The sequence below is a fragment of the Canis aureus genome, chromosome 18 (assembly GCF_053574225.1).
Source record: "Canis aureus isolate CA01 chromosome 18, VMU_Caureus_v.1.0, whole genome shotgun sequence".
Classification (NCBI taxonomy): domain Eukaryota; kingdom Metazoa; phylum Chordata; class Mammalia; order Carnivora; family Canidae; genus Canis; species Canis aureus.
The window spans coordinates 29,979,499-29,996,420 of NC_135628.1; the positions used below are offsets into that span (position 1 = coordinate 29,979,499).

The window sequence follows — 16,922 nt, forward strand, 5'->3', positions numbered from 1 at the left end:
TCATCTGTTCCCGTGAAAAATAAAACAATCATTATGTGGTAGCAGAGAAATTCAAGCCCCGCTTAGAGGATTTCCCCAAGGATTTTCCAGAAAAGTTATTTTAATACATTAATACTTTGAAATATCACCTGTGTCAAATTAATGTCCTTAATTTCCTTGCACTAGTGATATTGAGGCTGAATTTGCAGCTATTACATAATGTAATAAAGTGATTCCCTTTTAAAGCGATTTTAACTCAAGTCAGAAGAGTTAGTTCTACACATAAACCTGTTTGAAATCAATATGGGCTGTTGCATTACAAGGTGACACCAATGGAAGGCAAAGAGGAGAAATCCTACTGACAGCAATGACTTGTGCTGACAGTAGGATGTCAGCACTGTTGTATGTGTTCTCCATGATTACTCAAGGAGACATTGATAAGATTCCTTTCCTCCCACCACTTCCCACTGCCACCCCACCCCCCAAACCCCCACCACCAAGGGCAGCAGAGACAAATAATAGGCAAATAACCTAGTTTACTCAGTTTATTGGTCTCTGGACCGAGAAAACTTTCAAAATTTTTTTTTGTATCCAGATGGATTAAATGTTAACTTAGTTTTCTTAGGATATAAAATGTATTGTCCTTCAGTAGAGAAGACCACTAATTGCCCACTGTCAGAGGATCAATATTTCTAACTTTTTTTCTAGTGTGGTAAAGCTTTTCTTATTGTTTTCTACTTAGCCTTGCAGTGTACTGTTGTTAAAATCATGAAAGGCTTAGAGTAGCAATCTTTTGACCACATAAAATGTATATTGTTATTGTAAAACTAACTGATCTATAGGAAGAGTCACAGCATGACTTTAAGTGTGTCGGAATTATCTACCATATTTGTTCCTTTCTAAAATATATATTTTAAAAAATCTTACATTGGCCACCTGTTTTTCCCCTTACTACCAAGATATTCAGGACCATTACCAAGATAAATATTTTTCTCTGCACGTATAATCTAAAAAAATTTTACATAAAAAAGAAATCTGTTTATTAATAAAGGATTTCCTCAAATCACCAGAGATAAAGTGATTAACTTCAATGATAATGTGGGACATTTTCTCTAAAAAATAGCTGAGTTCCAAAAACAACCACCAAAAAGAGTAGCTGAGTTCCAAAGATTACATATGAGTAGAAGTATGTCAAGCTTATTTTAAAATCATACATAGAATTCACAGAAATAAAAGCATGAAGCAGGGAAAAGAAGAGTAGGAATAGGATCACTGTTATTAAATGCAAAGTATAGTTGCACAGATGTCACTTGTTGGCAAGTAAAAACTGTGGTGTCAGACTCCCATCCAACCCATAACATCCTCTTCCTCTTACACATGAATTCTATCTCAGGCGCTGTGACTGTTTTGTAGATGCACCTACTTTGCTGACTGCCACCCTGGGAAATTGGAGGGGAATGAAGGGGGGTTGATGAGGAAGAAGGTTTCCTACTTACCAGTAAAATTAGTATAGGGTAGGGGTTGTTGGCTAGGTGTATGGCATAATAGGGTTGTTATTATAGTATAGGGATATAATGAGCCATTATTCTCTAATAATAGTAATAATATTAACTGTATCAATGCTTTTTGAGTGCTTCTTTTGTACCAGGTCTGCCTCTACCTTCTACTAACTCACTTCATCTTCACCTAACAACCCTGTGAAGAAGATAGCATTGTTCTACTTGGAGGCAGGAAGTTTGTCAGATAAAATACAAGCCCCATTTACATGTGAATTTTAGAGAAACCCAAGGAAGTGTGAGACAAATTTAATATTAAGGAAAAGTTATATTCGTTTCTTTGAAATTCACATGTAACCGGACTTTCTGTATTTTTAATTGCTAACTCTGATAGCCCTAACAGGGAGGTTGATGGCATGCCCAAGATCACCCAGCTGGAAGAGACAGGGCTAGGCTTCAGACTCAGCCTGGCTCTGTAATCTTTGTTTTTACCCACTTCAGTCTTGCCTCTCTAACAGAGACTGTGGATGCCAACAAATGGTAAAGTAATTAGAGGGTGGTATTTGCCTATCTAGTCTTTGGGAAAAACAATTAAAAAGAACATTTGAATCTGTGAAACATTATAATATGATGCTCTTCTATTTCTTATATCAAGAAGACTTACTTTTGAGAAAGGAACAGCTCATAGACATCAGCATCCCTCTTGCGGCCACATATCTTTAGCTGATCTTCAACTGCCTGATAACATATAATTAATCTGTCAAGCCACATTCCACTGAGCAAAAATACAGAGACATTTGCAGTCAATAACAATAATGTCTACAAGAAGATCAAAAGAAAGGTGAATACGGAGGCAACCACTCTAAACTGATAAATTCCAACACTACAATTATATATTATTTAATCATTTTTGTGGTTGAATTTCATTATCCTTAATCCTGGGCACAGATGTATAAATAATTTTTAATCAAAGAGAAAAAAATGCGTATGTATATATGCACCAAAACCAAGTTTTTGATTCTCTATGGATCAGAGTGACTTGGTCTTTAAATATTCTTTTTTTTTTTTTTTGGTCTTTAAATATTCTTAAGTGTACTTTTGAACATGAAGAATTCATATTTATGGAAGATATTTACTATCCTGATTGCAGGTAGAGTAGGATACAATGCACATTATTGTACAGGTGCTTGACATTGTAAATTTTCAATAAATGTCAGATGAATATATGAGTGAATAAATGTCATTTCCCTTTCTTTGCAAAGGTACAGTATCTTCATTTTTCACTGGTTACTAACATACTTGCACCGTGGGAATTTTTGCTGAAGAATAAGTAATTTTTATTCCCATAGGCTTTGTTTTGAAAATACAAATCCAACAACAGCAATTTAAGAGCTTTGCTTTTTCTTAAGAGCCTTTGCTAAATTACAAAATAACATTTACAAGCCACATGACCTAAGATAATATGGAAAAATTAAAGCCCATCTATAATTTGTCATGAAGGAGTAAAGCTAACAAGACACAACAAAAGTGGAAAGTATAATTGTTGCACTACTGGAATCTGACAAACATTGTAATTATCAGAGTCAAAACAATGACCAAATTTCAGTTGGGATTTGCTGTGGGTGGTGAGGTTGTGATGTCAGTAATTGATTTATGAAATTTGACAATAGTTTTGTTATTTAGTAGAAGACTTTAAGAAAAGTAAGATTGAAATTAGGGATTGAGTGTCACTGCTAATTTATATCTCAAACTTCTTTGGTATCTTGTCACACAAGCTGAGTCTTGGGGCTTAGAGAATTCATTGGCTCAGGTGGAAGCATTTCCATCAGCATATTTAATGACTCCATAAAGAACAATCTGAATTTAGGGGTTGAAAAAAACCCATTGGATCAGGCTTAGGCTTCTGGGTCTAGATATTTTAACTTAAACATCTAAACTATTAGCTTCTACCATATACAGTCAATCGCAACTGTGTCAAAGTTTTGAGATGTTAAAGACCACTCAAAGTGAACTAAAACTTTGCAGCTCGGGGATCCCTGGGTGGCTCAGTGGTTTGGCGCTGGCCTTCAGCCCAGGGCCTGATCCTGGAGTCCCGGGATCGAGTCCCGCGTTGGGCTCCCTGCATGGAGCCTGCTTCTCTTTCTGCCTGTGTCTCTGCCTCTCTCCCTCTCTCTCCCTCCCTCCCTCTTTCTCTCTCTCTCATGAATAAATAAATCTTTTAAAAAAAACTTTGCAGATCTTTATTAAATTATAAATGTGCTTTTGCCTTGATCCCACCATTCTACATCTAGTGCTGACAAATACAGCAGTATGTGTGTGTCTGCACACACACGATTTGATTTTCATTGTTTATCTTAGCATATATTACCTACATTTGTGAGATATGCCCCATTAATGGGGATATAGGTTAAATTGATATGTAACTTCACAATAGGATACTGTGTAGAACTTAAAATTATAGAGATAGATATCTAGATATCCAAAGTAAAAATGCCATTGGCATTGTCTAACACTATTTTTGTTACCAATGACCTTTATTATTTATTTATTTTAGAGAAAAGAGGGAAAGAGAGAAAGCACAAGTGGGAGGGGTCAAGGAAGTGGGAGAGAGAAACTAAGGCAGACTCTGTGCTGATCATGGAGCCTGATGTGGGGCCCAATGTGGGGCTCAGTCTCACCACCCTGAGATCACGACCTGAGCTGGTGGCTTAACCAATTGTGCCCGCCAGGTGCCCCACCAATGACATTTATATGCATTGAAATGCATACACTTCAAACTGTTAACAAAATTATTACTTGAGATCACGTGGGACTTTCATTTTCTGAGCATTTAAATATTATTTGCCAAAAATAAGACAAGAATAAAAACAATATTTGGACATTTAAAAATAAGCATGTATTAATTTAGCAATGGGAAATTAATACAAATTTTGAAAACGTTAGCCATGGAATAAATACTTAAGGATTGAAGTCAAATTTCAAAAATTAAGAGATGAAAAAGGAAATTGAAGCTATCAGCATACTACGTAGATCACTGGTGTAATTAATTATTTATTTATGGAGCTTTTTATCATGGAATGCTTCTTCCCCACCAAAAATTTCATATGAATCTAGTAACAAGTATTAGTGTCAAAGTGCCAAAGAACACGAAAATGTGCCAAGAAGTTTTGAGTTTTAGTGAAGCCATGGTGGACCAATTCCAGTTCCCAATCAACACACAACTTCACGAGCAGCCTATTCCTTTCATCTAACGGAGCACAACAAGCATTCCTTCCCTCAGCTATTTTATTTATTGTGGTAAAATATATATAATACAGAATTTACTATTTCAACTATACAGTTCTGTGAAATTAAGTACATTTACACTGTTGTGCAACCATGGCCACCATCCTTTTCCAGAAGTTTTCATCTTCCCCAAATGAAACTGTGTACGCATCACACACTAACTTCCCATTTCCCCTCCCCCCACCAGCCCCTGGCAAACACCCTTTTATTTTCTGAATCTATGAATTTGACTACTCCGGGTACCTCATCTAAGTGGAACCAGACAGTATTTGTCCTTTTGTGATTGGCTTATTTCACAAAGCATAACATCTTCAGATTCATCATGTTGTGGTGTCAGAATTTCCTTCTTTCTTAAGGCTGAATCATATTCGATTGTAGGTAGTATATACTCCATTTTCTTTTTCCATTTTTCTGTCTAGGGGCACTTGGGCCACATCCAGCTTTTGACAGAGCAAGGCCTCAGGAAAGTGAGTCTAGGAGCAGCAAATGTATGATGGGTCGGGGGGCAAAGGAACTGCAGACAGGAAGCAAGACTGCCTCTGGAGGATCAAGGCAAGGTGCTGGGATAGTGGGCAAGTTTGAGGGAGCATGAGCAGACGTGACATAGGGCATGCAGAGAGAATTGATGGAAACTGGCAAACAATAAGGCAGAGTAAGGGTGAGCAAAATCCCAAATGGTGATGGTAATGTGATGATGGGATGAGGAGAAGAAGACCTGGAAGGGAAAATAAATTCAGCTGGAAACACTGAAACTGTGGCACCAGTGGGACACCCGTGTCAAGGTGCACACCAGAAAGCTGCAGGTAGAAGAGTGGACCTTGCCTGGGTGTGTGCAGCCTGGCAAGTCAGGTCAGTGCATAGGAGAGAATGGTACCCACTTAGACTGTTGGGAAGTACCCACATTTAGAGAAAGGAGGAGGAAATCAAGCTGGGAAGACAGAAGGAAGGTTTGGAGCGATGGTTACAAAGTGAGGAGAAACAAGAGCACAGAGGGAGGCCAGAAAGCAGATTTCAAGAAGGTGGGATTTCAACCTGCAGCATTGTGGAGGCTAGTGAAGGATATTACTCCAAAGAGGTGTTGAATTTGGACAACAATTTCAGTCGTCTCTTGGAGGGGGGGAGTGCAGTCAGATTTCAAATTAACTCATTGACCAAACAGGGCAATAAAAACAATCCAACATGGAATTGGGGTGTGGGCAGTTCTGGCACAGGACAGGAGCAGCTTCCTGGTCCACCACCCCATGCCTTAGCATCTACATAAAATAGGGGGGAAAAAAAAAGTTTGAAAATTGTTGGATTGTTAAATCCTGGAAGAATGAAGTCTCTATTAGAGTTTATAGAAGAAAACATTCTCTTTGGTGATTTACCTTCCGTAACGATAAGTTTCCAGAGCTACACACAACACACAGGCACCACAGCTTGGTTAGGACTTAGTGTGAGTAGCTTTCAAATCTTTATAGAACCCCCAGCCTTGATTTACGTGGCAGCCCCAAGCCTCTTCAGATGGGTCCTAGAACTCTTCAACACTTGGGTAGCTCCCATGTCCAACAATTCTGACCCACCCCCCACCCCCAAGCATTCTTGAAGTTTTATCTTAACTGGCCTCAACTCTGAAACTTTCCTTGTCAGGGTGTCCCTTTGCACATTGGGGAATGGCATTTCTGGGTTACACGTATCTTTTGGAGAGTCAAGACTCCAAATTTATGGCTTTAGTACCTAATCTCTGACCTGCTGTTGTTATACATGTGGCGGAGGGTCAGCCGGGAAAGGTTCCTCCCGCAAGTCCGCTAGTGGGGCTCAGAGGCATCCCCACGCCCGACCCCGGAGGTTACGGGCCTCCAGCCCCGGGGAGCGCCCGGGGCTCCCCACGTTCCACCCCCTCCGGCCCACCCCAGGCTCCGGCATGGACCCGAGGGGCTCGCAGCCTGCAGAAGGGGGGGCCGCTTACCCTACGGCTGACCTCCAGGGCAGCTTCCCGAGTCCTGATTAACCGTCGGGAGGCACCCCCGGGCAGATGGTTCGGGTCCCAAGCCATCAGGGCAGCGGGGAAGGCAGCGGCATCTAGCATCCACCCAAGCCAGCCCACAGCTCATTGTTCTGTTACCAACAGTTGCACCATCGCGGCATCTCAAAGCCAATCCAAACTAGGGAAGATGTGAAGCCAATCCCTGACTTCTGTGACGTTTTCACGTGAGGCCCTGCGTCGCCCACCACGTCGGACCTTGGACAAACTCGTGCTTCTCCAGTGTGCGCTGAAGCTGGCTGTGGATGCCAGAGATCAGGTGATGACCCCAATGGCAATCACCCAACTAATAATAATTTCATTGATTTGAGTTCTAAATATCAGAAAATTTAGCCTTCTGAGGATTAGATGTACCACTGGCCACATGTGGGGGTGAGGGTGAATGAATGCCCTGCAGAATCCTAGTGGAGCTTGAACCAAAAAAGAAAAAATTCAGGACTGTTAACCCTGCCTTTATTTACATTTTGACATTCTACTCATTATAAATGCTGTTGCATTAATTTTGAATTTCTAAAACAATATATATATTGCAAAGGACATTTGTTTTGATTGCTGAGTTTGAATGCCTTATATTTTTGTACTAAGGCCGGTGTCTTACTTGCCTCATCCTAGACCCAGTTCCAGGATGGAGGTGGAGGTGGCAGTTTCCAGGAGCCCAAGATTCCAGGAGCACAGAACAGTGGAACTCTTGGCTGATCTTACTGTGAAGAGTAAGTGCATGTTGGTTCAGTACCTGAAAAGTCTTCCCACTGGCAGGAAATGGGTAAGCTGAGCCATTATTTGGCAAGTTTTTTCCAATCTTTAAGTTGTTATTGTTAATTGATGGCTCCCCTAGTCTAATCTCTTGCATAGACTATCTTATGATCTTCTTTATGTGAGTTTTGTTCCCCTCTAGCTTGGGATACTCTGGAGGCAGGAGTCTGTCTATGCCATCACTATTTTCTGCTAGGGCCTACTAATATACTGCATTCAGTAAATGTTGATTCAATTGAATTAGTTGGTTTTTTGGGTCCACATTTGAACTTGAAGTCTAAATTAAATGTAGCTTTTAGAAACGAGTCAGGTTACTTGCATTAAAAAAATGCTGGAGGGATGCCTGGGTGGCTCAGCGGTTGAGCATCTGCCTTCGGCTCAGGGCATGATCCCATGGTCCCGGGATTGAGTCCCACATTGGGCTTCCTACATGGAGTCTGCTTTTCTCTCTGCCTATGTCTCTGCCTGCCTCTCTCTCTCTGTGTCTCTCATGAATAAATAAATAAAATCTTTTTTTTAAAAAAAATGCTGGAGTTGGAATAGAGTATTTAAAAATGACTCAAAGAAATCAAACACACACTCTTTTAATACTTCTGAAAATGTATTTGGGTCTGGTGGAGGTGGGTGGGTAAAAGTCTTCCGAGTTATCACAGAAGGAGTGATCATCTGAGAACGACTGTCGAAGTGGTTTTATATCCCAGAAATAAAAATCAGTTGAGTGGAATGATCCACTGAGAAAATGTATACAATAATTTACTGGCCTCTTGCCTCTCATTTTTGCTATTAATATGGATTACAGAATTTCAGATATCATTCATGTATATAATACATGAAAAAATGGAAATGCATACTATTTGTTCAACTCCGTACATGACACAAATGTGAGTTTTAGAATCATATGCAAAATACTTTTACAGAGCATCTTACATAAGTAAACTATTAACCACTTAATTTCTACTAAAATCACATTTAAAAGTAGTATCCTTTATTCTTTTCATTTTACTCAATATTAAGAAGAGAAAAAAGAATTTTAAAAAACAGCTCTATTCTTCGTAAAGGAACTCAGAAACTCATTTATTATGAGGTCTTAATGTGTTCTCTCCTTGAGAAAAATTCACAATTTAACTGATCCTGAGGACTAAAATAATGCAAGTTTAATTATAGAAGGTCAAAGATGGAAGTTAGTGAAGTACTTTTTTGGTAAAAGGAACTTCCTAGAAATCCTCACATTGGTGGCATTAAATTTTTACAAAAGAGGTATCCCTACCAGAGTGAGCAGAGAGATTTTTTACCTCTATGAGATGGGATTATAGCCTCAGGAATTCAGCTTCAAGGATTTAAAAAATCCATGTAAAATGCACATTCTGCTTTACAATCAATCTTGTTTTAAAATAAAAATAAAGTGGCTCCCCTAATTCCCCTCAAATCTTTGAGTAATATTTACATTGAAGCAAGACACCCTGTGTTTATCCTGTGGCTTTACCTCCCTGGCATACTGCCATTGCCTGCAGGGGTATGCATACCCCAATTTGAAAGCTCTATCATATCATGTATGTGGCTTTGGATAAGAAGAAAGAGCCTGTGCTCCAAGTCAGGGCATGTGGGGTTTGGTCTCAGCTCTGACATTAACCAGTTGCTGGCCATTTTCAAGTCACTTAATGTCTGTGGGATTCAGTTTCTTCAATATAAAATGAAGAAGTTGAAAGTTCAGCTCAAAAATCTATTGTTTAATTATACTCCTCTAGACAAGTAGTATGTATTATTCAGAGAGTAAAAGGTTCATGTTGAGATGTTGACATGCAATTGTTTTTTTAAAGAAGAATTTTCCAGTGGAAAATGTGTGAGAAAAAAATTTGTGTATGTGATGGTTATTATTAAAGCTAAATAATAAAAAAAATCTCTCTAATTTTGCCTTGAGTAATTCTAGTAATCAGTCTGGATGCTATTCTTTCCAAGCAAATGAAAAATATTTATTACATGAAATAATCATTATCAGCCATTTTCTACTCTGTAGAATGTGCATAAAATGAGCAACACATGAACCACAATCAAAACATATTCTTATGTATAAAAATATATCTTTTATGGTATTTCTTAAGTACAGTATCAACATTCTCATTGTTATAAGTTTAGGTAAAATATTATTTTAGTTGACAAGTACAATTTTTTGTTTGTTCATTTACACAAAATGAGAATGAAATGGAACATTGAGAATTCATGGAATTCTCCATGAGCTTTTCATGTTACTGCAAGTTTTATAGGAAGAGACACTGACTGCCTTTGTTCAGGACCATATTTAAAATTTTTGTAATGAACACCCTTGGAAGATATAGTGTTTACCTCCTGAGCAAAGAGTGAGTGTTTTTTGATTTTTTTTTGTTTTTTTTTCTTCACTAAGCAGCATTATAAAAGTAATGTCTCCTTCCCTTATAATAGTATATGTGCTGCCGAAGCAAGCACTCCTTCTCTTTTAATAAGGTTGAGATCAGGAAGGCTTTTACTGCCCAGTATAAAATATTTGGGTTTTCTAAACTCAGTGTTCCTGTCCTCTAACACAACCCACTGTATGTGACCACATCACTTGGCCTGCTTCTCATTGACCTTTGGAAATTGTGGCTGGAGGCATTGGTGCAAATACTGATACTCAGGTTGTGCTGTTACTGTGAGTAATAAACTGCCCTTAATCTCTGACCCAGAAGTCTTGTATCTTCTGCTAGCACCTATGAGACTGTGGCTTGCTAACTAAATTCTGCCTGTGTAGGTTTTGGGGGGTTTTTTTGGTTTGTTTTTTAAATGGAATGGGTCCATATCATTTGTTCTTCAGCTTTCATATGTCTCCTTACCACCCCGTGAACTTCCATCTTATAAACTCAAACTACTGAGTTGAATTGTTGCGTTATGTTCCCTTGTAACATTTCTTATGGTTTATTTATTCATTACCCTATTGATGACATTTATGTTGTCCAGCTTTCTTTTCTCTTTGCTATGATAATCAATGTTGTAATAGTGTTTTTGTGCTCCTGAGTATTCCATCAGGTGAAATTCCTTGATGGTATTAATGAGTCATGTATGGGTGTCTCTTTCTCCATAGGATATTTTGTTCAATCTTGCCAATCTAATTGGAGAAAAATTGTATCTTGATGTTTTAATTTATACTTATTGAGTGAAGTTGAGTGTCTTTCAAATACTTATTGGCCCTTTGTAGTTTTTTTTCTGTGAATTGTCATTTCATGTCAGTTGCTTAACTTTGAACATGCAGATGAAAATGACTGAAGCCCTACAAGCTAGATCTATGGAGGTTCCCAGTCATTACTTGAAGTCATCCAATGACTCAAGTCATCTTGTAGCATCTTATGCAACTGTTTTCCCTTGTGCTCCTCTGCCTGGCTAATGCCTGCCACCCCTTCAGACTGCTGAGATAAACTTTATTTCTCTGTCCCTAAATTACTCTCACTGATCTCTAGAATCCATGCCTAGGATGCCATCATCTGATGTTTTAAGGGTTACGGTTGTTTAAATTATCAGTGATGGTGGGTTCTGAGCTAATAGGGAAGCATCAATCTCTTCTCAACCCTGCGACACATTTTGTCATCATGGCTCTGGAAGAACATTGCCCGTATATATTATTTCTTGAATTCTCATGGGAAAATAGTCATTTCTGGTTCTTCCTTATCTACTTTATTTCCTCTCATAATTCACACACAATCCTCCAAATAGCTACCTGGATGGAACAGAAAGTGGTTCTAATTTAGAAACATTTCTACACTGTCTGGAAAAGTTAGAAACCTGTAGATAAAACTGCGGCTTCACCAAATAATAAAATTTTCAATTCTAAACCTTTGCTGGTTTTGGTGTGATTTTACATTTTCTCTGAGATCAATGGGTCCCATGTCTAACCTCTATCCATGCCCTCACATAGTTGCCCTTTGACTATTCCATGTACCTTGAGGAGCACATGCCCATCAGGGTTCTAGGTATAGAGCATGAAAAAGATGATTGGGCAAGAACTCCAGGTGGGCTCATCCTCTTGTCCCTTGGGGTGGATTAGGGGGTGTGGAGTCCAGAGGAACATCTGAGCAGAGGTTTTTAAATCATGGAGCCTAGGACAGAAAACCTCTTGCCTGAAATGAGAAATAGTAATTGGGTGGAAATGCCATTCAATTCTTTAAAATTAATTTCCATTATAGGATTTCATTTTGTCATATCATTAAAATTACTAACCTTTTCATCACTTTGTTCAATTTAGACTTCATGAGTTATTGATAGGGAAAAATTTACCCTAAATTGGCAGAGAAGTCTTGTTAATACTAGCAGGAATGCTGTATTTTGTCACACATATGCTATAACAATTGGGCATTTGAAGCATAAATTCTCTTTTTATACTAATGTGTGGGGATATGTGTGTATATGCACACATACATGAACGTGTGGGTGCATGCACAGATGCATATGTATATACATACACATTCCGACACTTATGCACGTGTGTGCACGAGCACACACACACACAATAGACAACCTCTGCAATACTCCCAGTGATCCCTACATCCTGGTTTTCACATCCTTCTGTAACTCCCTTCCCTTGCATGTGGGACAGATTCATGGGCTTCTGATAAATAGAATATGGCAGGAGGATGGGATATCACATCTGAGATTAGATTACAAAAGGACTGTGGTTTCTGTCTTGGGCACCTTTTCACTTGTTCTCTGGCCTGGTCTCAGGTAAACTTGTTATCATGTTGTGAGCAGACCTAGAGAAAGGCCCACATGACAAGGTATTGTTGTCTCTGGCCAAAAGCCAGAGAGGACCTGAAGCCTGCCAATAGCCACTGGAGTCAGCTTGGGAGTGGATCCCCCACTGAAGTCTTCAGATAACTATACCTGTGGTCTGACTTGTAGCCTTGTGGGAGACTCTGACCCAGAGGTACCCAGTTGAGCCACACTCAGATTCCTGACATGCAAAATGGAGATAATAAATGTTTGTTGTTTTAAGCTTATACATTTTGAAATAATTTGTTCTGTAGCGATATATAACTAATTATACATTTATATGTGTATTATTGTACTACATGCATATGAAATATGTACATATGAATTTAAGTTGTAAGTTCAAGGAGAGCTGAAAAGCTCTATTTCTGTAGTCTACTTGGTTCTTCTCAAAAGAATTCTTGTCCCTCTTACCATATGTAGTAAAAATTTGACAAAATTTCTCATCCTGACAATTTCCAGATTAATATTTAAATCTGGAAAGCCAAATTTAATTTTGGAATGTTAGCTACATGCAACCACATGTTTAGATGTAAAAATAAATCCAATTCTTTTATCATAATAGTTGGTAATTTAGTTGAAGGATAATTTTAAAAGTATTTTTTATTAAACTACAACTTAATCTAAGTTACGTTGACTTAAAAATCATTGCCTGAATAAATACTATTAGCAAATCAATAAATATCTTTTTCATCTCTTTATGAAAATTTTTTCAAATGTGATCTATACTTTAAAAGACAATGGGACAATATAAAGTACTATTATTTTGTCAAATTTGGGGTGTTATTTTGGGGCTCAGTTTCAACTCTCCGCATAACAGGTTTCTCTGAGACTCTTAACCATCTGAAACTGATTTTCTTCTCCATACTTCCATAACTTTTAAAGTATAGTTCAGAATGAAGACTGAGATAAGTCATTTTCCTTTATGGCCTGAATTAGTTTTGCATAATAAGATCACTGGTAGCAGTGGCATCCAAAATTCTCAGGGACAGATTATTTGTTGTTCTTATTTACACATACTACTGTGACAGAGAGACTCTCAAACTAGCTCCAGCAAGTTACCATGTGTGGCCAGACTTGGACCATCAAGCCACTTAAAGAGCTCTTCTTTCTGCATGCAGAAGCTATTTTAGATGACCCGAAGTCCTTCATTTATGTGTTCATTCATTCAGTTAGGCATTGAAATGGACTGAATCCCTACCATAAATCACATACTCTGCCAAGTAATGGAGAATGTGAATAAGACACTCCAAAGAAAGGGAGTTACGAAGCAAATAGTATTAGCACCCATAGCTCTAAACACACTTTAATTGTGTTTGGTTCTGCTTGATATTGGCTGGCATTCAAATGGATCATTAAAGATGTTACTATTATTTGCTTAGAGCCTAAAGTGTTTCAATTACCCTTGTACAGAATTCCAGAGTGTCTTATTGACTGTAATAACTGTGTGCTGCTTATTGCCTTTATTCAGTTGTAAGGTTTTTATTAATGATGCTTTCATTACCAACTTTTCACACAAAGCAAATAGGAGACAAAGATTCAATAATCATTTTAATTATAGACACTGCATTTTGGAAAGTAGTTCAGAAGAAATCTTTTTCAGAACTACAAAGACATGAAGAGACTTTTTGCATTGCAAATTTAATGCTTCTAAAGTCTTAGAAAATTTTTTGTTTGTTTCATGAATTCATTTTAGGTCATAACAAAGAAAGAAAATGTGGTTCCACATTTGGGGTACAGTTTCCAAGAAGTTTGGCAGTTTTCCTTAAATTTGTGTAGAAAAGATAGACAAACAGCTCATTTAGGCTTTGCCCAATTCTTTACCTTTTACCTAGTCATCTGGATTGTGCTGTAAGAAGCAGAAATCAAGCTCAAGTCCTACTTTTTGTAGAGGTGATGGTTGTGAGTGGGTTTTGCAAGCATGGACTATTAAAAACAGGAGGGGGAATAAGGGAAAGGGAGAGAAAGACTAGAACAAAGGAGAAGGAAGAGAGAAAGCAAAAGAGAAGAAAAACAGAAAGGAAGGGGGTGGAGAGAAAAGAGGAGATGGTGGGTGAAGACAAGAAAAAAAAGAAGAAAACAAATGTAAAGAAACAGGTAAGAGAGAAAGGGAACTGAGTATGAAAGGAAGGGACATAATTGTGATTAGGAATTATATTATTGCCTTTTGATCACCTTCTTCTTTTAAAAAGAGATGTCCTTCTTTGGGGGCACTGCTTTGTCCCTGATTGTATGGCCCAAGGGAGGCTGATAATTATAGCTCTCAAAGCTCTTGGCATCAAAGGTGGGGCAAATAAACCAAGATTGGCTAAGCAGAATAATTACTCCTAGATTTTTCAAGTTAGAACTAAAGGGAAAAAGAAGGGGTCTGTTCCTGGTGGTGAAGCTATGTGGTGGAAGATCTAAAGTTAATATTACATGTTGTCTTCAGTAATCACTAATTTGCTCACTATCTTTAAGGATTTACTTGAACTGGATATTTAATATAAATGGAATAATATAAGTCTAGCTTCTTTCACTCAGAAGGATGTTTTGGAAGTTCATACATGTTTTAACATGTATCAGCAATTCCTTCTTTTTAAGGATAAATAATATTCCTTTGTATTGATATACCACAGTTCATTTATTCATTCACCTATTGATGGACCCTTGGGTTGTTTCTATCTTTTGGCTATTGTGACTAGTGCTGCTATGTAGATTTAATTGTAAATCTTTGTTTGAGCTCTTGTTTTCAATTCTTTTAGGTGTATGCCTAAGAATGGATTTACTGGGTTGTATAGAAATTCTGTTCAATTTCTTGAGGAGCTATCAAAAAGCCTCTCTACAGTGGCTGCACCATTTTACTTCCAGCAGCAGTGTATGCGGTTTGAAGTCCTCTGTTGCTTGCCAACATTTGTGGTTTGCATTTTCCTAATGACTAAAGATGTGTCTTTTCAGGTGCTTGTTGGCCATTTGTGTAACTTCCTTATTAGAAAAATGTTTATTCAAGATTTTTGCCTATGCCCATTTTTAAATTGTTTCATTTGACTTTTTTTCTTTTGCTTTTTCAGCGGTAAGAATTCTTTATATATTCTTTTTTTTTTCTTTATATATTCTGAATGCTAGACTCTTGTCAGCTATAAAACTTGCAAATATCTTCTCCCATTGTCTAGGTTGTTATTATAACCCAACGATTTTCTGCAGACTGTTTCTACCCCTTCTTTAATACCAATTAGAACTTATCCTATGTGTATTATTATTGAGTATTCTTTTTTATACTTTATCCTTATAATGAGAAGTTTGGTTAAAGTACAAATGAATTAGAATAGGCATTACATGACCCTACCTCCCTGGCTAGTTTTTGGTCTAAATGTGGGAACCTAAATATAACTGGACTTCATAACCTGGCCACAACTATTGGTCAGCTACAGAAGCCAGTACAATCAGAGTTCCTGCCTAGAATTTTTTCATTGTGCTATTAGTGTATGAGCCTAGAAGCTATTAGCCATGTTTCTACATAGAAAGTGGATTTATAGTAGAAGAGCATGAAACTAACATACACAGCAAGAGAAGGTTAAGTTTAACAGTCCCTGTTAGTCCCTCCTTTTAGCTAGCTCCACACTTGCTTCTGGTTCACTGCAGTTTGGTTATGCAAGTCAATATACTTTCATTTTGGTTTAAGGTAGTTTGCATTAGATTTCTGTACTTTAAATCAAGAGTCCAACCAAGTTAGTTGAGTTAGTTGATGTAGTAATAATCTTAAGGATGTACCTTTTTTTTTTTTTTTTTTTAATTTTTATTTATTTATGATAGTCACACACAGAGAGAGAGAGAGAGAGAGAGAGGCAGAGACACAGGCAGAGGGAGAAGCAGGCTCCATGCACCGGGAGCCCGATGTGGGATTCGATCCTGGGTCTCCAGGATCGCGCCCTGGGCCAAAGGCAGGCGCCAAACCGCTGCGCCACCCAGGGATCCCGCTTAAGGATGTACCTTATAAAATCCTGGCATTTTCACATATATTGTCATTTCTTGGATCTAGATCTGGCCACACTGACCCTAATTTTTACCGTAACATTTGCTTAGAACTTGTAACCTCTCTGTCCCTGCCCTCCACTAATAACTAATAGGAAAATGTGAAATTATTTTTGGTAGCATTGTATCTTTCTCTTTCTAAAAATCTACATTACAGTAATTGGATAGCTGCCAAGATGTTGAAGTACAGCTACATTTTTAAATTAATTATCATAATCCCGTTTGCAGTTTCTATCAGTAACTGGAATGAAGGTTATAGAAAGAGCATTGACAAAAAGGAATGTGTTGTGTAATTTAATGTATCCTAAATGTAGGTGGTCTAAAAACTATTTTACCGCATTCCTACTTTTACCCTAAACTTTAAAAATTCTGTCACTAAAGTGTGAATACCTTTCAACAAAAGAAGTCAACTAAACCCTTTATATAACATTATTTTAAATAATCTTTTCTATATTTCGAAGTCAGATTGTATAGTTAATCCATCTACCTATTGTAATATTAGGTGGTGAAAAATGTCTTGCATCCTGTCTCTATACATTCCTTTTCCATTTCCTTTTGTTGACTTTAGTTATATTTTATATCATAGCTTTAGTAACTAGGATTTCTTT

The 16,922-nt window shown here is 37.8% G+C and overlaps 2 protein-coding genes across 21 annotated transcripts in view; one reads left to right on the forward strand and one right to left on the reverse strand.

The window, feature by feature from the left end:
* The window catches only part of LRRC72 (leucine rich repeat containing 72), a 33,920-nt gene extending 27,002 nt beyond the window's left edge, over positions 1-6,918 (reverse strand). The window contains exons 1-2 of one of the 5 annotated variants that reach the window (XM_077856668.1): positions 6,709-6,918; positions 2,140-2,213 (exon numbers count right to left, since the gene is read on the reverse strand). In XM_077856668.1, coding sequence (XP_077712794.1) covers positions 2,140-2,213; positions 6,709-6,828 — 194 coding nt within the window. In that variant the 5' untranslated portion in view covers positions 6,829-6,918. Of the gene's footprint in view, positions 1-2,139; positions 2,251-6,708 lie in introns of all 5 variants that reach the window. The other 4 variants (XM_077856666.1, XM_077856665.1, XM_077856667.1 and 1 more) reach the window with 4 other exon arrangements.
* The window catches only part of SOSTDC1 (sclerostin domain containing 1), a 57,064-nt gene continuing 46,902 nt past the window's right edge, over positions 6,761-16,922 (forward strand). For 4 of the 16 annotated variants that reach the window (XM_077856670.1, XM_077856675.1, XM_077856676.1 and 1 more), the window contains exons 1-2: positions 6,800-7,042; positions 7,396-7,546. Coding sequence is in view for 1 of the 16 variants with exons in the window: in XM_077856679.1 (XP_077712805.1) it covers positions 7,543-7,546 (4 nt within the window). In the remaining 15 variants the exon portion in view is untranslated. Of the gene's footprint in view, positions 7,043-7,368; positions 7,547-16,922 lie in introns of all 16 variants that reach the window. The other 12 variants (XM_077856671.1, XM_077856673.1, XM_077856678.1 and 9 more) reach the window with 7 other exon arrangements.